The 21,948-nt window shown below is 41.7% G+C and overlaps 1 protein-coding gene across 1 annotated transcript in view; it reads right to left on the reverse strand.

The window, feature by feature from the left end:
* itga11b (integrin, alpha 11b) overlaps window positions 1-21,948 on the reverse strand; it is a 101,698-nt gene that overhangs the window by 31,458 nt on the left and 48,292 nt on the right. Inside the window, exons 8-10 of the mRNA XM_071326713.1 lie at window positions 21,747-21,891; window positions 21,311-21,476; window positions 20,969-21,039 (exon numbers count right to left, since the gene is read on the reverse strand). Coding sequence (XP_071182814.1) covers window positions 20,969-21,039; window positions 21,311-21,476; window positions 21,747-21,891 — 382 coding nt within the window. The remainder of the gene's footprint in view (window positions 1-20,968; window positions 21,040-21,310; window positions 21,477-21,746; window positions 21,892-21,948) is intronic.

Raw genomic sequence — 21,948 nt, forward strand, 5'->3', positions numbered from 1 at the left:
CCATTCAAACCCCACAAGCGAATAAACAGCTTATGGAGCTCTCTTTATAGATCACATATTGCAAACAAATAATCTGAACTAAAAACTCCACACATATTTTGGCATTTCTGTGCATCATTGACAATTGCTAATCAATATCCAAGAACAGCACACATTTTTGTCTGCGAACCTGCGCATCATCTTCCCTCTTTTGTGGCACCAATGTGAGGGGTTATGGCAGGTGAAATGGTGTTGCAGTATTCTAGTGTGTGGTGAGGGAATAATGACAAGTGAACCTGGGAGCTTAGTGTTCACGTTGCCCTAAAAAAAGGGAACCGGACCAAGGAATTCAAGGGAACCGAACTCAGACCACCTCTCAGTCCTCTTCGCTTCGGGGGCTCTTTTGAGGGAATAGAGTTCCTTTGGAGTGTTCACACTGGACACAATATTAAGCGAACTGCACTGAGTTAACAAAAATTGTCTGAAAGGGACCAAGTGTGAAAAAACCTGAGTGTTGGCCATACCAGTGTGGAAAAGTGGTTGGAGGACGTAGCCATATGAGGTTCAAGGTGGGTTGCAGGCGACTGTTTTTTAAAAGGTTACATCCTTATTTCATCCGTTCTTGTTTCCTCATGTCTTCTCAAAGCGCATTGAAGGAGAGAATCCAAGGTACCTCCCTCAGATATCCTTTTCCAATGAGCTTTGAGAAAGACTGAGGAAACAAGGATGACGGAGGAAGAAAGGATTTGACAGTGTTACGTTCCCTAGCAAGAAAACCAAAAATGACGCTCAAACAGAAGGGGATCTAACAAAGAGTCACTGACAACAAACAAAATGAAACAGGTAGGGTAATGTTTTCAGACACTGCCCCAAGTTGCGATATGGACAGTATGCTTCCCCACCCTGATATGAGGGAACAGCATTCAAATGGCCAATGTAGAGACAAATGAGGATTGAGGAGACAAACAAAAGTGAGATGATACATAAAACCGATACCTGGAGAGATCCCTGAAGACTGGGGTTTGGTATGCAAGAGGTAAAACCCAATATTACTCATGTCAGTAGTGAGGCAATGTCAGCCAACACAATAAACAATGACCTGAACAAATCTTTCCATATTATTTTGACTTGTACTATATTAAATGAATTCAGCTAATAATCCCCTAAAGATATTAGGATTTCAAACTATGAGCAAATAAATTCCATCACAATAGGACAATCTCAAAATATTTGGTGTGTCTGTGTTGTGTGAGCTTGTTGATCAGTGTGTATCTGTGTGTGTGTGTGTGTGTTAATGTGTATGATGTGTGTGTTAATGTCTGTGTGTCTGTTTCCGTGTGTGTGTGTGTGTGTGTGTGTGTGTGTGTGTGTGTGTGTGTGTGTGTGTGTGTGTGTGTGTGTGTGTGTGTGTGTGTGTGTGTGTGTGTGTGTGTGTGTGTGTGTGTGTGTGTGTGTGTGTGTGTGTGTGTGTGTGTGTGTGTTTGTGTGTGTGTGTGTGCGTGCGTGCGCATGCATGTGTTTAGCTGGCAAGCTCTGCATTCAACTAAACCATCTGTACTCTCTTGCCTGTTTTCCTCTTAAAGTCCCCCCCACCCCTCCCTCCGCCAACAAAAAATACTTTCCACAACGTTATCATCATCTCATTCTCAAATTGCCCCTGTGCCTAGAATCCAACAATGCGTTGTATGAATATATAATTTTTTCCCAGAGACGGTTAATGCTTTCTCCAGTATCCACAGTGCAGTGGTCCATGCTAATATGAACAATAATGTGAGCTCCTTAGAGGTAGCTCACATTCATCATCTACCACCCGTCATCCATCACCAACGTATAGCTCCCAACTGGGTAATGTAGTCTTCCCAAGAGATCTTTAAAGCTGTGTATAAATACAACAGATTCGATTCCGTTCAGCCCCGGACACAACTTCATTGGAATGCAACCTCCCCATGGCCCTACTTGCAATTCATACCTGGGCCATGTTTAGTCCATAAACGTTCTTGAACGTTGCAGATAGAAATACCAAAAATAGAGCTGACGTGATTCCTTATTCTACATGTCAGAGACACATGTTTGTTCTACATAGCATATTTCTATCTGAACGTTCCAAAATGTTGCTTCCTGCTAAAGGCACCCCAGTCCAATGGTGGTCCCCACAGTGGGCAAAAAAAGGGACATTTCAACCTCATTTTCATTATCTCCAGCACAATACCAGTGTCAACTAGGGATGGGCATTTGAAATAATTTCACTATTAGAATAATATCATGACATTTTTGGGATATCCGGATAGTCCATATACATGTAAAAAATGTAAAAACTTGGAACTAGATTTCTGCACAGACTGCGTGATTTTGGTGCCGCTAGCTTGCAACAGTAGTATGGGCAGGGGCCGGTGAGTGAGGGAGGGAGAGAGAGAGAGAGACCAGCCACATAGACTCACACTAGTTAGACAAAGTTGTAGATTCCACATCTGGAAGTACACATGACTGACTGCAACATATCGATGTAAAGAAGCTAGCTAAGATAGCCAGCTATGCTAGCCAGCGAGCTAGCTAGCTAGTTACCTAGACTAGGGCTATTTTGCTCAGCTTCCCATTCTTGTCTACAACAATTCCATGCAGATTAAAGAATAGCCTAATTGATGGTTGCTCGTCATTGTAACCAACTCCTTCTCATTTAATTAACTCATCATTTTCATTACATTTTGCACTGATTAGAGATCTCCCACATTGCTTGCTACACATGGAGGCACTGACTGTAGACAGTGCCACTTTCATTGGCCGACAATAACAACTAAAATGCATGAAACCCGTGTGGGCTAATAAAGAATGTATTTTTATGTTGTGCAAGTCAGAAAACTACATTTAAAAGGTTTTTTTTTTTTTTTGTGAAGAATTTCAAATGTCATGGTATATATATCCTTATGTGTAGCAATGTCACTTAGATCATTTAATATAATTTAGACAAAACCTTTCATTGTTAAAATAGGCCTATGATAAAGGTTTTCCAAAAATTAATACTCTTGCAAATATTCGAATACTAACGTCTGTTCGGATATTTGAACATCCGTGCCCATCCCTAGTGTTAACATATATGAAAGCGGCGCATTCCTACGTTTTAGTAGAAAAAAATATAAAGTTATACCCAATGACATCATCAAAAGTTACAACATTGTAAAAACAGTGATTTTCAAACACTTGATATTCGCGGTGACGTTGGGAGCAAGAAATTAACCTCCCTTTAGCTAGAAACTCTTTGCAGGTTTTGAAAATCTCTGTTTTGTACTTTTAATCCTACCCTGTGATGTCACAGAGAAGCATTTTTCAGGGCCTTTCTTATCTTTTTAACCACAGATCATAGAAAAGTGCTGTTTTTATACATGTAGACACTGGTTTGGTGCTGAGTTTAGGAATTTGAGGTTGAAAAGTGGCGGAATTGCCCTTTAAAGTTTGATTCTGTCAACATACATGTTCAGCTCAAATGGTCACAACAGCGAAGAGAAAGGCCAGTTGTGAACAGCACATCGCCACTTCGCGATCTGACAGCATTTTGAAACCATAAATTGCTTGAAATCTGGACGTTTTACTTCGTATAGTCCTAATGATGCATTTCTTATACTGCTTCAAAGTAGCCTAGCCAAAATCCAACCATAGAAACGTTGATGGAATTATTTTATGAACACTTCCTTATAGCCTTATGCCATTGAAACCAACATTTCTCTTCTGTTCTCTTGGTTTTCAAAACAACTTTCTTTCAGCAGCCAAAGGCACAATCCTAGTCATATTAGCAACCTATATATTTTTGCATCTTTAGATCTCCCCTTTCAACATTTTTTATGGATATTTACTTCCATCTCTGCCATTGGCATGTCTGATGAGCAACAGTGTTTTTCCTGCTACTTGCATTTTAGAAAATGTGAGCTTATTGTTGTGTGCACATTGCTGCTTATAATGTGAAGAAATAAATAATAGTTTACCAACATTTTAAGCTAAACTTTCTAATCTGTTCTATCAGTTTCGTTGTGTTTCAAAATTTGTGGATTTACAGTGAATGTAGGAACTTTGGATCTAGCATACCAGAACTGTCCCAGAGTCTGTTTTGAACCGTCACAGACTTATAAAAAAAATAAAAAAAAATAAGATAAGCCCTTCATTTCGAGCCCTGGCTACTTGTCATTAATGCAACTGCAATGTTGCATATGTCAGAACAGCAGAACACTTATACAAGGTGAAAATAGAATGGATGTTGTTGGCGTATTCAAATAATTTTAAATACTGTAGCTTAAATGATGCAGTGCAACATGGATATGGCATGAATATCTGTCAGGTAGGCTACAACAGTCAGCTCCCAACCAGAGGTGTCATGCCAATAGGGGGCACAGGGGCACAGATTCATTTTATTGTTGTTGTCGTTTCTCTGTATACTACTAGCCAACTAGCAATTTTATGAAGTTGGCTTTAGCTAGCCAGATAGGTTTCCAAACTCCCAACTTCATAACTAGCTGTCAATAAGCCATTTCAGGCTATTGAGCAAGTTCGAGGAGCTAGCTTGTCTAACTATCTTAGCTGGCATGACTGCCTGCAAGGTTGGTAGACTTTAGAAAAGCAAGCAATAACTAAATGTACTGAATAAGAGTCACATTCATTTCAATATATTACCCATATATTCATTAAAAAAGGGGGTATGCTTACATATGCAGAACAATTTACATATTTTTTTACATAGAGTGCCTTCAGAAAGTATTCATACCGCTTGAATTATTCCACATATTGTTGTTACACTCTGAATTCAAAATGGATACAAAACACATTCTCACCCATCCACACACAATACCCCATAATGACAAAGTGAAAACATGTTTTTAGACATTTTTGCTAATTTATTAAAAATTAAATAAAGAAATATTTAATTTACATAAGTATTTAAGTCATAAGTCATTACTTTGTAGAAGCACCTTTGGCAGCGATTACAGCTGTGAGTCTTTCTGGATTAGTCTCTAAGAGCTTTCCACATCTGGATTGTGCAACATTTGCCCATTATTCTTTTAAAAATTCTTCAAGCTTTGTCAAATTGGTTGTTGATCATTGTTAGACAACCATTTTAAAGTCTTTCTATACATTTCCAAGTAGATTTAAGGCAAAACTGTAACCCCGTAACTCAGGAACATTCACTGTCTTCTTGGTAAGCAACTCCAGTGTAGATTTGGCCTTGTGTTTTAGGTAATTGTTCTGCTGCAAGGTGAATTCATTTCCCAGTGTCTGGTGGAACGCAGACAACCAGGTTTTCATCTGTGCTTAGCTTCATTCCATTTCTTTTTTATCCTGAAAAACTCCCCAGTCCCAAACAATTACAAGCATATCCATTACATGATGCAGCCACGACTATGCTTCAAAATATGTAGAGTGGTACTCAGTAATATGTGACTGACCGGCTTGATTCGGTCTTATGTAGCAAATTTTGAAATTGTGCTTTTTACATTGGATAAAAGTATAGACTCAGAGCTAGAACATGGTATATCGTACACTACAGTTGAGGAACAATGGGAAAGTAATTCTGCTTTGTAAGTTGATAACCTCACTTTTGAGAAAATTGTCCTTGAATATTTGGTAAACCTACTGGAGAGCTCTTCTTTGTCTACACCCACTCAGCATCATTCACACCCTCTTAAGCCTTAGCCCCACCAATCTCTTTAAGGATTCACATGTGAGGCCATGTACTAAACAACCAAAGATTTCACGACAAAAGCCTGGTTTATACTAGGGGTGTGTTTGTAAATTCAATCTGAAGTGCCAGTGTGCCCAGAATGCGCACTGGGCGTTTGTAAACTCAGAACGTTTTCAGATTGTCAGTTTGTAAATTCAGAGCGTTTCACTCTCGGAGCGTTCAGAGAGCATACTGGACTCTCTGGCCGAGGATCTAACAACAGCAGTCAAACACCCAACCTAACTGGCTAACGTTGGCAAGTTTACGAGCTACTTCCGGACACAAATGAAAGAACAGCTCACTCTGACCATATTACTAGCCCTAGCAGAGCTGGTTATGCTGTTTTTATATTATCGAGAGCATTGGTGACCATAACTGTGCTGTTGGCAATAATTGAATTACTCTTTTTTGCCAACGTTCACTGACACCGGCAACATTCAACAGGTGTTGAGCATTCAGAAATGTGTCACTTATTCTGCGCTCTGACACACTCAGACAAGAGTGCTCTGAAATCGGAGTACGTAGATAGAGCGAATTTACCAGCTACGTCTATCGACAGTTGTCGCAGTGACATCATAAACATTCTATTGAAATGGTTACTTGCATAGTGGAGTCTTTTGTTTAGACATGTAGCTAAATAGCTAGCTAAACAATGAACCATAATCCCAACTCATAACGTTACTACCCTGCATGAATCTGTAGGTAGCTAACCAACCAAGTTCAATGTTAGCTAGCTATCTAACATTAGGCTATAACTAGCAATGCAAATGGCTCTGAGATAGGAATAATATTACTACACAGATCATACATGTAATGTTAGCTAGCTAGCTTTAACTTGAAATGAAAACGACTTTCTGACAAAATTAGAAACGTGTAATATCTGAAGATGTAGCTAGCTAGACTCTCTTAACCTATACATGGATGGACGCTTCTCCCTCTCTGTTAAGGATGCCATGGTTGCCCTTAGTTTGAATATGTAATCCGGAGACAGGTGTTTTATACAAAAGCCTTTTGTGTGTTCTATTTTAGACTCCCTCTGCATACTTGTAATCAAATGGCAGAATTTTTGAACATCTCCTTAGCTATCATACTCTAATTCCACCGGGCATTCCACTGATTTCAAAACTCGGTCCTCCAGAAGCTGGAGAGCAACACTTTTGCACTTTTACATGATATATATTTTTTTTAAAGCTGCGTTAGGAAGGATTACCTACACAATCTGACCAGCTCAAGTTATAGACAGAAGTGTTTTACTTGGCAGACCAATCCGAACTCATCGCTCGGCAAGTCCAGCCCATCCATTATCTCAGCTAATCATGGCTAGCGGGAAGGTTCCTGACTTTTTCAGTTCTTTTTCTTTTTTTTACCCATCTACCAATAGGTGCCCTTCTTTGTGAGGCATTGGAAAACATCATTGGTCTTTGTGGTTGAATCTGTGTTTTAAATTCACTGCTCAACTGAGAGACCTTACAGATAATTGGAGTACAGAGATGAGGTGAGATAAGATGATAGTCATTCAAAAATCATGTTGAACACTATTATTGCACACAGAGTGAGTCCATGCAACTTATTATGTGACTTGTTAAGCAAATGTTTACACCTGAACTTATATAGGCTTGCCATAACAAAGGAGTTGAATACTTATTGATTCGAGACATTTGAACTTTTAATCTTTAATTCATTTGTAAAAATACAAAACAACATAATTCCACATTGACGTTATTGGGTATTGTGTGTAGGCCAGTGTTGTGTTCAAGACCAATACCGGAGCAAATCGAGTCCGAGTCAAGACCAAGACCGGAGGGGCAGCGAGAGACCGCCAGGCCAAACATATACACTCCTTTCTTGAAACATTAATACAGTATCTTAACAGCCTTTATATCTATTATAGACATGTTTGCACAGTGGCAAACCTATAGGCCTTCAGTGTGTGACAGGTGTGTGATTCTGAAAGGACAGCAACTGTATTAACAGCGCACTCTTGTAGGAGAGTTAGAGTATACCCACTTCTCCAGGCACCACTGCATAGGGCCGAAGGAAAGACAGCAGTCACACACATCATGATGTTAAAGGATAAGCAGTTCATAAACTCGGACATAATAAGCCAGTAGGTCCCAATCATAAAAATACAAAAACATTACAATTAAGCATTTCACAAACAAAATGTACAGCTATTACTTCCCATTGCAAAAAACATTTCACAAGTCGCATACAAAGTAACGGGTGACCTAAAGTTTAAAGTGAAACTGACAGCGTTTTGACTACTTTGCAGATATGAAACAAACAGACAATCATAATATCAGTCAAATCCAAGAAGGAGAGTGATGGAGTGCTGCATCAGATGACCTGGCCTCCACAATCACCCGACCTCAACCCAATTTTGACCCGATTCAGGAAACTAGGCGTATGTCGCAAGTCACGACAGGGGAGCTGTTTGAATGTAAAAAATATTTTTTTATCAAAATGATTTTTTTTTGCAGAAATGCCTTCTCAGACATGTCAAATTTCATGTGCCTTAATATCAAACTTGTATGCCATCTGTAAATACGAATACAATTGTTAAATTACGAGCTTAGTTTGGTTTAGCCACAGAAAAAGGGGGCAACCTTCCCGCTAGCCATGACTGGTTGAGATAATGAGTGGGCTGAACATGCAGAGAGATAAGTTTGGATTGGTCTGCCATATAGCACGTGTCTGTCTATTGAAGCTGGTCAGTATGTCTAGGTAATCGTGTCAAACGCAGCTTTCATTTTTTTTTATTGTGTAGTAAAACTGCATAAACCAAATGTCAAGTTAAAGTGTACTTTTAGCTAGCTAACATTAGCTGCCTGGCTAATAGCTAATGTTATGTGTATGCTCTCCACTTTCTGGAGGACTGAGTTTTCAAATCAGTGGAATTCGAGTATGATAGCTAAGGAGATGGAGAAAACACCAGTCTGGATTACATCGTGCATGGCATCAGACAGTCAGGAAACGCGTCCAACCATGATGTATACTGGTGAGAAAGCTAGACTATCTCCATTTTCAGATATTACACGTTTCTAATTTTGACAGAAAGTGGTTTCATTTCAAGTGTACTGTTAGCTAGCTAATGTTAGCTGGCTGGGTCGCTAGCTAACGTTATGTGTATGATTTTATTCTTCATATCTCAGACACATTTGCTTGACTAGTTATAGCCATAGAACCTGGTTGGTTAGCTACCTGCAGATTTATGCAGGGTAGTAATGCCATGAGTTGTGATTATGGTCCATTGTTTAGCTAGCTAGCTAGCTACATGTCTTAACAATAGACTCCACTCTAATTTTGACCAAGTATTTTCATTTCAAATTAGTGTACCGTTAGCTAGTGAGCTAACATTAGCTGGCTAGCTCGCTAACTAATGTCACGTCATACGTTGGGATTCATTGTTTACCTACCATTTCTTAACAAATGTAACTCTCTGTCACGATCGTCATAAGGAGTGGACCAAGATGCAGCGTGGTATGTTTCCATCATTTATTTTGGAATAGAAAAACTCAAAGGGGGAAAAAATTAAGCGAACAAACGAAACGTGAAGCTCAAAATAGTGCACACAGGCAACTGTACCTAGACAAGATCCCACAAAGCACAATGGGGAAAATGGCTACCTAAATATGATCCCCAATCAGAGACAACGATAAACAACTGCCTCTGATTGGGAACCATACCAGGCCAACATAGACATATAATTCCCCTAGATAACCTATCCTTAATCACACACCGACCTAACCAACAGAGAGAATAAAAAGCTCTCTATGGTCAGGGCGTGACACTCTCGTCTTAGTGTGCCAGAGCGCAGAATAACTGATGAATTTTTGAATGCTCAACACCCGTTGAATATGTTTGGTGTCCGTAAATGTCAGCAACAAAGCCTAATTCAATTGTTGGCAGCAGCACGGTTACAGTCACCAACGCTCTGGATAACTGGGGGAGTAAAATGGTCAGAGTAGGGTGTTCTCTCATTATGTGTCTGTAAGTAGCTAGCCAATGTTAGCCAGTTAGCGTGGGTGCTTGACTGTCGTTGTGAGGTCAGAGCTTTCGGAACAACCCTACTTATTGGCCAGAGCGTCCAGTGTGCGCTCTGAATGCGAAACGCTCTGAATTTACTAACGGACAATCTGACAGCACAGTTGCAGTCACCAACGCTCTGGATAACATACTGTAACAGTCTAATCAGCTCTGCTAGGGCGAATAATGTTTAGTGAGCTGTTCTCTCTCTTTAGATGTCTGGAAGTAGCTGGCAAGTTAGTACAGAACACATGGATCAACACTTAAAGAGATGGGTGGGGCAATGGCTTAAGAGGGTGTGAACAATGTTGAATCGGTGTAGACAAAGAAGGGCTCTCCGATAGTAGTACCAAAACATTAAAAGACGGTTTTCTCAAAAGTGAGTTTACAAGTTGATCAACTTTCAAAGCAGAATTACTTTCCCATTATTTCGTCAAACGCAGTGTATGATATACCATTTTGTAGCTCCGAGTCTACTTTTATCCAATGTAAAAAACAAAAATTCTAATGTTGCTAAATAAGACCGAATCCAGGTGGTGAGTCACAATTGAGATGGTTTGGGATGAGTTGGACCGGAGAGCGAAGGAAAAGCAACCAACAAGTGCTCAGCATATGTGGGATATCCTTCAAGAAAAGCATTCCTCATGAAGCTGGTTGAGAGAATGCCAAGAGTGTGCAAAGCTGTCATCAAGCCAAAGGGTGGCTACTTTGAAGAATCTCAAATATAAAATACATTTTGATTTGCTTAACACTTTTTTTGGTTACTGCATGATTCCATATGTGTTATTTTATGGTTAATATTCTACAATGTAGAAAATAGTCAAAATAAAGAAAATCCCTTGAATGAGTAGGTGTGTCCAAACTGGCTGGTATTGTATGTACAGTATGCACGGTTTATAAATTAGGCTCCTGGACAACAAGCTCACAGTGGTAAGGCGCCGGGGTTCCCCATGGGGCTCAAAGAAAGTAATTGAAATGTGGAATCACATTATTGCGGTATTGTGTTGGGAAGAAAAGTGCAATCATCACCTTGAAAATGAAGAATAGGGGCTCATTTCAATCAAACACGCATTGCAGTATTTACACAGTAGTTCCAATGGTCAAATTAACTCACCGATTGGTCTAGGGTACTGTATACAAACCTACAACTACTACCAGGGTGACACACTCTGACAGGTATAATTTCACTTTTCAGAATTAGAAGTGTGTTGGCATGGGATGAATATTGTAAATAAAGGATTTAAAAAATGAAAATGATCCATGTGGGATTAGAAATCATAACTATTGAACTATGAGCCAAATGTCTTAAATGACTGCACCACCAATCGGTCATAGTGGTCTTGGAAAAAACACAACCACGATTGTCATCTATTTCGTGTTTCGATGGCTGTAACTACGAATATGAATGTACAGTATAATCCTCATAGCCTACATGATTTTATTCATCGTGAAAGTACATACAGTGGGGCAAAAAAGTATTTAGTCAGCCACCAATTGTGCAAGTTCTCCCACTTAAAAAGATGAGAGAGGCCTGTAATTTTCATCATAGGTACACTTCAACTATGACAGACGAAATGAGAAGAAAAAAAAATCCAGAAAATCACATTGTAGGATTTTAAATGAATTTATTTGCAAATTATGGTGGAAAATAAGTATTTGGTCACCTACAAACAAGCAAGATTTCTTGCTCTCACAGACCTGTAACTTCTTCTTTAAGAGGCTCCTCTGTCCTCCACTCGTTATCTGTATTAATGGCACCTGTTTGAATTTGTTATCAGTATAAAAGACACCTGTCCACAACCTCAAACAGTCACACTCCAAACTCCACTATGGCCAAGACCAAAGAGCTGTCAAAGGACACCAGAAACAAAATTGTAGACCTGCACCAGGCTGGGAAGACTGAATCTGCAATAGGTAAGCAGCTTGGTTTGAAGAAATCAACTGTGGGAGCAATTATTAGGAAATGGAAGACATACAAGACCACTGATAATCTCCCTCGATCTGGGGCTCCACGCAAGATCTCACCCCGTGGGGTCAAAATGATCACAAGAACGGTGAGCAAAAATCCCAGAACCACACGGGGGGACCTAGTGAATGACCTGCAGAGAGCTGGGACCAAAGTAACAAAGCCTACCATCAGTAACACACTACGCCGCCAGGGACTCAAATCCTGCAGTGCCAGACGTGTCCCCCTGCTTAAGCCAGTACATGTCCAGGCCCGTCTGAAGTTTGCTAGAGAGCATTTGGATGATCCAGAAGAAGATTGGGAGAATGTCATATGGTCAGATGAAACCAAAATATAACTTTTTGGTAAAAACTCAACTCGTCGTGTTTGTAGGACAAAGAATGCTGAGTTGCATCCAAAGAACACCATACCTACTGTGAAGCATGGGGGTGGAAACATCATGCTTTGGGGCTGTTTTTCTGCAAAGGGGCCAGGACGACTGATCCGTGTAAAGGAAAGAATGAATGGGGCCATGTATCGTGAGATTTTGAGTGAAAACCTCCTTCCATCAGCAAGGGCATTGAAGATGAAAGGTGGCTGGGTCTTTCAGCATGACAATGATCCCAAACACACCGCCCGGGCAACGAAGGAGTGGCTTCGTAAGAAGCATTTCAAGGTCCTGGAGTGGCCTAGCCAGTCTCCAGATCTCAACCCCATAGAAAATCTTTGGAGGGAGTTGAAAGTCCGTGTTGCCCAGCAACAGCCCCAAAACATCACTGCTCTAGAGGAGATCTGCATGGAGGAATGGGCCAAAATACCAGCAACAGTGTGTGAAAACCTGGGTGAAGACTTACAGAAAACGTTTGACCTCTGTCATTGCCAACAAAGGGTATATAACAAAGTATTGAGATAAACTTTTGTTATTGACCAAATACTTATTTTCCACCATAATTTGCAAATAAATTCATAAAAAATCCTACAATGTGATTTTCTGGATTTTTTTTCTTCTCATTTCGTCTGTCATAGTTGAAGTGTACCTATGATGAAAATTACAGGCCTCTCTCATCTTTTTAAGTGGGAGAACTTGCACAATTGGTGGCTGACTAAATACTGTTTTGCCCCACTGTAGATGTGTATGAAACGGTAAGCAAAAACGATTGGTCATATGTGGAAATGTGCTTTTTGAATTCTGTGTAACGCCAGTAGTCTGTCTCGGAAGCATCATGCAAAATATATTGGCACACTCCACTTACCAAGACCATTGTAAAATAAGGCCTGCTGTCACCTGATTTTATACTAAGCCTTGAGGTGGTACCACAGAGTTTCTAAACCCAGAGGTGCAACATCGCGAGACTTCCGGGAACGCTTGCGAAACAGACCAAACAGACTAGTCCGGAGTTTGGGGTTTGACAAGTCAATGAGGGAAATGAAAGATTCTTCCTTAGCTGTTCATTTTCTCGAAATCTAAAGGCAAAACCTTGATTCCAGCCACATGTTATTACTGCAACCTTGTGAAAGTGACAAACTGACACGTGCCTTTGATGTGACGGCCTGCACATGCGCAGTTTGGCGCGAGATGATCGTTAGACCAGATGACTTGTTTCTACACATGAGCTTAGCTAGCGAATGTCGCCATGACATTGCCTACAAGTGTGATATGGGATTTCTATTGGAGAAGCAGTTTTAGCCTATCTTCATACTGTACTGTCTTTGGTGGTACCACTCAGCACATCTAGGAGTGTATTTTATACCGAACCCCTCCCTTGAGATGATGTAGAGGCACACATCACGATTTCAATGACATGGTTGCAAACCACTAGAGGCAAGACGAGCAAGATTGACTAAAATATCTAAATATATCACTTTTGCAACAAACGGTCAAAATGAAGACCAGAATTGACGTGTTTCACTATAACTAAGTCTAAAACACCTGGTTTTCCACAAACATTTTTCTTCTCATGAAAGTTACTCTTTAAATGTGCTGAGAATGTTCCAAAGCCAAGCAACTATGCTGCTCCATTCCCAGAAAGTTGTGGTTAGGCTGTATGCAAAATAACCACAGGACAACCACGCTCTCACCAAGCTCTAAGAAACATATGGTCAGTGGTGTGAAGTACTTAAGTAAAAAATATTTTCAAGTACTACTTAAGTTGTTTGTTTTGGTATCTGTACTTTACATTACTATTTTTATTTTGGACAACTTTTACTTTACTACATTCCTAAAGAAAATAATGTACTTTTAACTCCATACATTTTCCCTGACACCCAAAAGTACATTTTGAATGATTAGCAGGACATGAAAATGGTCCAATTCACACACTTAACAAGAGAACATCCCTGGTCATCCTACTGCATCTTATCTGGCAGACTCAGGAAACACAATTGCTTCATGTCCACATTCTTTTGTATATACAGTGCATTTGGAAAGTATTCAGACCTCTTCACTTTTTCCACATTTTGTTACGTTACAGTCTTATTCTAAAATGGATTCATAAAAATAAATCCTCATCAATCTACACATAATACCCCATAAAGACAAAGCAAAAACAAAGTTTTCTTTTGCAAATGTATAAAAAAAAGGAAATATATATTTACATAAGTATTCAGACCTTTTACTCAGTACTTTGTTGAAGCACCTTTGTCAATGATTACAGCCTTGAGTCTTATTGGATATGACGCTACAAGCTTCCACACCTGTATTTTGGGAGTTTCTCCCATTCTTCTCTGAACCTTCGCCCCAGTATGAGCGCTTTGGAGCAGGTTTTCATCAAGGATCAATCTTGGTTTCATCAGACCAGAGAATCTTGTTTCTCATGGTCTGAGAGTCTTTAGGTGGCTTTTGGCAAATGCCAAGCTGGCTGTCATGTGCCTTTTACTGAGGAGTGGTGTCTGTCTTGCCACTCTACCATAAAGGCCTGATTGGTGGAGTGCTGCAGAGATGTTTGTTCTTCTGGAAGTTTCTCCCATCTGCACAGAGGAACTCTGGAGCTCTGTCAGAGTGACCCGAGTTTTCCCCCGATTGCTCAGTTTGGCCAGCTCTAGGTCTTCATGGTTGCAAACTTCTTCATATTTAAGAATGATGAGATGTTTCTACAACTTGATTGGAGTCTACTTGTTGTAAATTCAATGAATTTGACATTATTTGGAAAGGCACACACCTTTCTATATAAGGTACCACAGTTCACAGTGCGTGTCAGAGCAAAAACCAAGCCATGACGTCGAAGGAATTGTCCATAGAGCTCCAAGACAGGATTGTATCGAGGGACAGATCTGGGTACCAAAACATTTCTGCATTATTGAAGGTCCCCAAGAACACAGTGGCCTCCATTATTCTTAAATGGAACAAGTTTGGAACCAGCAAGACTTTCCTAGAGCTGGCCGCCCGGCCAAACTGAGCAATCGGGGGAGAAGCGCCTTGGTCAGGGTGGTCATGACAGAGCTCCAGAGTTCCTCTGTGGAGATAGGAGAACCTTCCAGAAGGACAACCATCTCTGCAGCACTCCACCAATCAGGCTTTTATGGTAGAGTGTCAAGACGGAAGCCACTCCTCAGTAAAAGGCACATGACAGCCCGTTTGGAGTTTGCCAAAAGGCACGTAAAGGACTCTCAGATCATGAGAAACAAGATTCTCTGGTCTGATGAAACCAAGGTTCAACTCTTTGGCCTGAATGACAAGCGTCACATCTAGAGGAAACCTTGCACTATACCTATGGTGAAGTGTGGTGGTGGCAGCATCATGCTGTGAGAATGTTTTTGAATGGCAGGGACTGGGAGACTAGTCGGGATCGAGGAAAATATTAAAGGAGCAAAGTACAGAGAGATCCTTGATGAAAACCTGATCCAGAGCGCTCAGGTCTTCAGACTTGGGCAAAGGTTTACCTTCCAACAGGACAATGACCCTGGCCTAGCAAGAGCCCAGACTTGAACCCGATCTAACATCTCTGGTTAGACCTGAAAATATCTGTGCAGCGACGCTCCCCATCCAACCTGACAAAGCTTGAGAGGATCTATAGAGAAGAATGGGAGAAACTCCCCCAATACAGGTGTGCCAAGCTTGTAGCTTCATACCCATGTCAAGACGTCACTTCCTCTTGAACTTGCAGACGTGTTGCTGTGCGTTTTGTTGCCAACCTTACTTTGCTAGCTGACAACTTTACGTTTTTTTCTTTTTACTTTTTAATTACCGTTTATATTTTTAGTTTTTCCCTCACAACTTTTTTCCCTCATTCAACTTTTTCACTCCGGACGCTTTATCTGGACATGGTTCGTCAGCACCTTCAACAGCCGAAGCTAAGTAGTAACATTAACATGATGTCTTCTAATTGCAGTCGCTGTACTCATATTATACAGGAGAACGATCGCCTTACGGCGAGGATAGCTGTGCTGCAAGCCCAGCTTCAGACGCAATCGTTAGGCAAGGGTAATTTCAGTGTAGGAAAGGATGAAACAGCGTTTGTGCCACCAGTAAGTACAGATAGTAACGTTAGTATAAATCCCCCCGCACAGTCCCCGCAGCCGGACAACTTTCTCATGGCTTCTGGAGGGAAATGCTGTAGGAATGCTCAACTGGTGTCGCTCATTCAGCCGACAGAAACTTTCAACCGGTTTTCCCCATTAAGTAGCGAGTCGGAGTCTGAGGCCGAGTCTTCTCTTGTCTCTACTCCTCCCGTTACGGGGTCTGAGACGCCGAAGGCTCCCACCATTAGCTCTGACAAATTGAAAACCGTAGTCATTGGCGACTCCATTACCCGCAGTATTAGACTTAAAACGAATCACCCAGCGATCATACACTGTTTACCAGGGGGCAGGGCTACCGACGTTAAGGCTAATCTGAAGATGGTGCTGGCTAAAGCTAAAACTGGCGAGTGTAGAGAGTATAGAGATATTGTTATCCACGTCGGCACCAACGATGTTAGGATGAAACAGTCAGAGGTCACCAAGCGCAACATAGCTTCAGCGTGTAAATCAGCTAGAAAGATGTGTCGGCATCGAGTAATTGTCTCTGGCCCCCTCCCAGTTAGGGGGAGTGATGAGCTCTACAGCAGAGTCTCACAACTCAATCGCTGGTTGAAAACTGTTTTCTGCCCCTCCCAAAAGATAGAATTTGTAGATAATTGGCCCTCTTTCTGGGACTCACCCACAAACAGGACCAAGCCTGGCCTGTTGAGTGACGGACTCCATCCTAGGGGGTGCTCTCATCTTATCTACGAACATAGACAGGGCTCTAACTCCCCTAGCTCCACAATGAGATAGGGTGCAGGCCAGGCAGCAGGCTGTTAGTCAGCCTGCCAGCTTAGTGGAGTCTGTTACTAGCACAGTCAGTGTAGTCAGCTCAGCTATCCACATTGAGACGTGTCTGTGCCTCGACCTAGGTTGGGCAAAACTAAACATGGCGGTGTTCGCCTTAGCAATCTCACTGGAATAAAGACCTCCTCCATTCCTGCCATTATTGTAAGAGATCGTGATACCTCACATCTCAAAATAGGGCTACTTAATGTTAGATCCCTCACTTCCAAGGCAGTTATAGTCAATGAACTAATCACTGATCATAATCTTGATGTGATTGGCCTGACTGAAACATGGCTTAAGCCTGATGAATTTACTGTGTTAAATGAGGCCTCACCTCCTGGTTACACTAGTGACCATATCCCCCGTGCATCCCGCAAAGGCGGAGGTGTTGCTAACATTTAAGATAGCAAATTTCAATTTACAAAAAAAAAAATGACGTTTTCGTCTTTTGAGCTTCTAGTCATGAAATCTATGCAGCCTACTCAATCACTTTTTATAGCTACTGTTTACAGGCCTCCTGGGCCATATACAGCATTCTTAACTGAGTTCCCTGAATTCCTATCGGACCTTGTAGTCATAGCAGATAATATTCTAATTTTTGGTGATTTTAATATTCATATGGAAAAGTCCACAGACCCACTCCAAAAGGTTTTCGGAGCCATCATCGACTCATTGGGTTTTGTCCAACATGTCTCTGGACCTACTCACTGCCACAGTCATACTCTGGACCTAGTTTTGTCCCATGGAATAAATGTTGTAGATCTTAATGTTTTTCCTCATAATCCTGGACTATCGGACCACCATTTTATTACGTTTGCAATCGCAACAAATAATCTGCTCAGACCCCAACCAAGGAGCATCAAAAGTCGTGCTATAAATTCTTAGACAACACAAAAATTCCTTGATGCCCTTCCAGACTCCTTCTGCCTACCCAAGGACGTCAGAGGACAGAAATCAGTTAACCACCTAACTGAGGAACTCAATTTAACCTTGCGCAATACCCTAGATGCAGTTGCACCCCTAAAAACGAAAAACATTTGTCATAAGAAACTAGCTCCCTGGTATACAGACTTATCTCTTCAGTAGGTCATATGATTGAGTGTAGTCTGGCCCAGGAGTGTGAAGGTGAACGGAAAGGCTCTGGAGCAACGAACCGCCCTTGCTGTCTCTGCCTGGCCGGTTCCCTTCTCTCCACTGGGATTCTCTGCCTCTAACCCTATTACAGGGGCTGAGTCACTGACTTACTGGTGCTCTTTCATGCCGTCCCTAGGAGGGGTGCGTCACTTGAGTGGGTTGAGTTACTGACGTGATCTTCCTGTCTGGGTTGGCGCCCCCCCTTGGTTTGTGCTGTGGTGGAGATCTTTGTGGGCTATACTCGGCCTTGTCTCAGGATTGTAAGTTGGTGGTTGAAGATATCCCTCTAGTGGTACGGGGGCTGTGCTTTGGCAAAGTGGGTGGGGTTATATCCTTCCTGTTTGGCCCTGTCCGGGGGTATCATCGGATGGGGCCACAGTGTCTCCTGACCCCTCCTGTCTCAGCCTCCAGTATTTATGCTGCAGTAGTTTATGTGTCGGGGGGCTAGGGTCAGTTGGTTATATCTGGAGTACTTCTCCTGTCTTATCCAGTGTCCTGTGTGAATTTAAGTATGCTCTCTCTAATTCTCTCCTTCTCTCTTTCTTTCTCTCTCTCGGAGGACCTGAGCCCTAGGACCATGCGTCAGGACGACCGGGCATGATGACTCCTTGCTGTCCCCAGTCCACCTGGCCTTGCTGCTGTACCAGTTTCAACTGTTCTGCCTGCGGTTATGGAACCCTGACCTGTCCACCGGACGTGCTACCTGTCCCAGACCTGCTTTTTTCAACTCTTAATGATCGGCTATGAAAAGCCAACTGACATTTATTCCTGATTATTATTTGACCATGCTGGTCATTTATGAACATTTTGAACATCTTGGCCATGTTCTGTTATAATCTCCACCCGGCACAGCCAGAAGAGGACTGGCCACCACTCATAGCCTGGTTCCTCTCTAGGTTTCTTCCTAGGTTTTGGCCTTTCTAGGGAGTTTTTCCCAGCCACCGTGCTTCTACACCTGCATTGCTTGCTGTTTGGGGTTTTAGGCTGGGTTTCTGTACAGCACTTCGAGATATTAGCTGATGTACGAAGGGCTATATAAAATCAACTTGATTTGATTTGATTTGAAGAAGGCTCAAGGCTGTAATCACTACCAAAGGTGCTTGTTTTTTTGTTGTTGTTTTGTTGTTGTGTATTTTACCCCCCTTTTCTCCCAAATTTCAATCTTGTCTCATCGCTGTAACTCCCCAACGGGCTCGGGAGGCGAAGGTCGAGTCATGCTCGGAGTTGGGGCGGCAGGTAGCCTAGTGGTTAGAGTGTTGGACAGGTAACCGAAAGATTGCAAGATCGAATCCCTGAGCTGACAAGGTAAAACAAAATCTGTCATTCTGCCCCTGAACAAGGCAGTTAATCCACTGTTCCTAGGCTGTCATTGAAAATAAGAATTTGTTCTTTACTGACTTACCTAGTTTAATAAAGTTAAAATTAAATGCAAAAAAATGCGTCCCCCGAAACATGACCTGCCTAACTGCACTTCTTAACACCTGCCGACCTAACCTGGAAGCCAGCCGCACCATTGTGTCAGAGGAAACACTGTTCAACTGATGACAAAGGTCAGCCTGCAGGCGCCTGTCCCGCCACAAGGAGTCACTAGAGCGTGATGAGCCAAGTAAAGAGCCCCTGGCCAAACCCTCCCCTAACCCAGACCCCGCTGGTCCAATTGTGCGCCGCCCTATTAGACTCCCAATCACGACCGGTTGTGATACAGCCCCGGGATCAAACCCGGGTCTGTAGTGATGTTTCTAGCACTGCAATGCGGTGCCTTAGACCGCTGCGCCACTCGGGAACCCCCTGCCAAATGTTCTTCAACAAAGTACTGACTAAAGGGTAGGAATACTTATGTAAATGTGATATTTCTGTTTTGCAAAACTTTCTTAAAACAGTTTTTGCTTTGTCATTATGGGGTATTGTGTGTAGTTTCATGAGGGGAAAAAAACAATTTAATCACTTTTAGAATAAGGCTGTAACGTAAACGAAATTTGGAAAAAGTCAAGAGGTCTGAATACTTCCCGAATGCACTGTAAAGTGTATATCAGGTCCGGGTGGGAAGCCCTGGGTCCATTTCTTAACGGGACCTCTAACTCCCATCACAATTTATCCTCATCATTCAGATCAGGTTTCTACATTTTCAAATCGCAGATCCTCCAAAAATCTGTGTTTTAATAGATTTCAGCTGCGTTCTAACTAAACAAATTGACATTTAAATCCTGAGTCCACTCAGTGCTAAAGAAAGCAGGAAAATATGCATCAGTTCAAGGGGGTGCTATGGTAGATGTAGTTTTTTTTACCCTATGTCATTATACATCACATTAAATAATTATCATATTAATCTGAACGATATTATAGACTTAATATGCATGTACTGGACAGTGTTGATGAAATACGAATGCTATAAATGTGTTGGAAAAATGACCTGCTCCCAACATGCATCATTAATTCATTATGAATAAGATTTATTTCATTTTATTCTTCATTAATGGAACCACAATGTTCAGTTGAAATGACATATGCACTCGTATTTGCACGCACCAACAGAAGGGACATCTTATTGGTAAAATATATAAAATATGTATTTTGGGCTAACTCACCATCTCAGTAAGTGGAAACTCAAAATGCATTACTTAGATCGCTAAATATACAGTATGCTGCTAGTTTGCTGTGTAATTGATGACTCAACAGTCACGTGGAATTTGACTGCGGACCGCAGGTGTGGTGTTCATACCGTCACTGTAACAGCCCTTTACCCACCTTGAAAATAAACACTCCACCTTTTTGGAATGAAGAACCTGTAAAAACCCCTTGCCTATTCCAATAAAGTGTGAGAGGGAGAGTCAGTTAGTGAGTATAAAACCAGATCCCAGGTTAGACTCATGTGGTGACTTATTTCAGAGACTCACCTCCACTATGTGTGAGGAGAAGCCTGCCTGAGACATCTGCAGACCGAACCCCGTCCCGTTAGGGTTCACTCCTGTGGAGAACAGTGAAGTGACAGCTAGTCTACGCACTTCATTATAATAATCATCGCAGTCTGCTACAGAATTGTTCTATATTGCCACCATTATAAACTTCACAATTCCATTAATCTCTAGAGACAGATCTGTTGCAGAATGTTAAACGTTGTTCAAATTCAGACCTCCAGAAGTAAATGTAGCTAGCTAGATGTATTTCTGGGTGTTTCTGAGATTCCAATCCCTTGAACACTTGATCAGTGAAACCAAAGGGTCATTAAAGGAAAATACCCTCTAGACTGAAGATCCTCTCTCCCAGGGCGTCCACTATGTCCTTTAGCGCCGACTCATCAGTCACGTTGAAGAAGTGTTTGTCGTCAGGATCGCTGGCGATATACTTGATCTCTTTCAAGAAGGCCTCTGGGTTTATCCCACGCCGATTGTAGTAGCCCAATACCTGGTGGTACATAACATTAGATGTCAATACCAAACAGAGGATCTGGAAATACCATAGAACGTCAAAAGAATACTAGGCTCATGATCTGGAAATGCTATAGAACATTGATAGAATAGTAGGCAGATGCTCGAAAAATATAGAGAATATCAATTCAAGCACAGGATATGGAAACGGTATAACATGTAAGGGATAGACCAAGACGTGGCAGAAGGAACAGAGAATGGGACTACAGTGTTCCAGGGGAATATAAAAAGGGACAGACTGACTCACAGCGATGGCATACATGGTGATGTTGTCCGCCTCACTGTCCTCCATGACCTTCTGCAGGTCAGGGCTGTCGTGGGATTCACCATCCGTGATCACGAGCATCACCTTCTTAGCCCCTTTCCGACCTCCCCGTTTAAATCCCTCCGTCCTTTGAGCGAATACAGGTTTTTTTTCTCAGTCAACTCATTAACCGTTATGAGTAACT

The sequence above is a fragment of the Salvelinus alpinus genome, chromosome 9, assembly GCF_045679555.1.
Source record: "Salvelinus alpinus chromosome 9, SLU_Salpinus.1, whole genome shotgun sequence".
Classification (NCBI taxonomy): domain Eukaryota; kingdom Metazoa; phylum Chordata; class Actinopteri; order Salmoniformes; family Salmonidae; genus Salvelinus; species Salvelinus alpinus.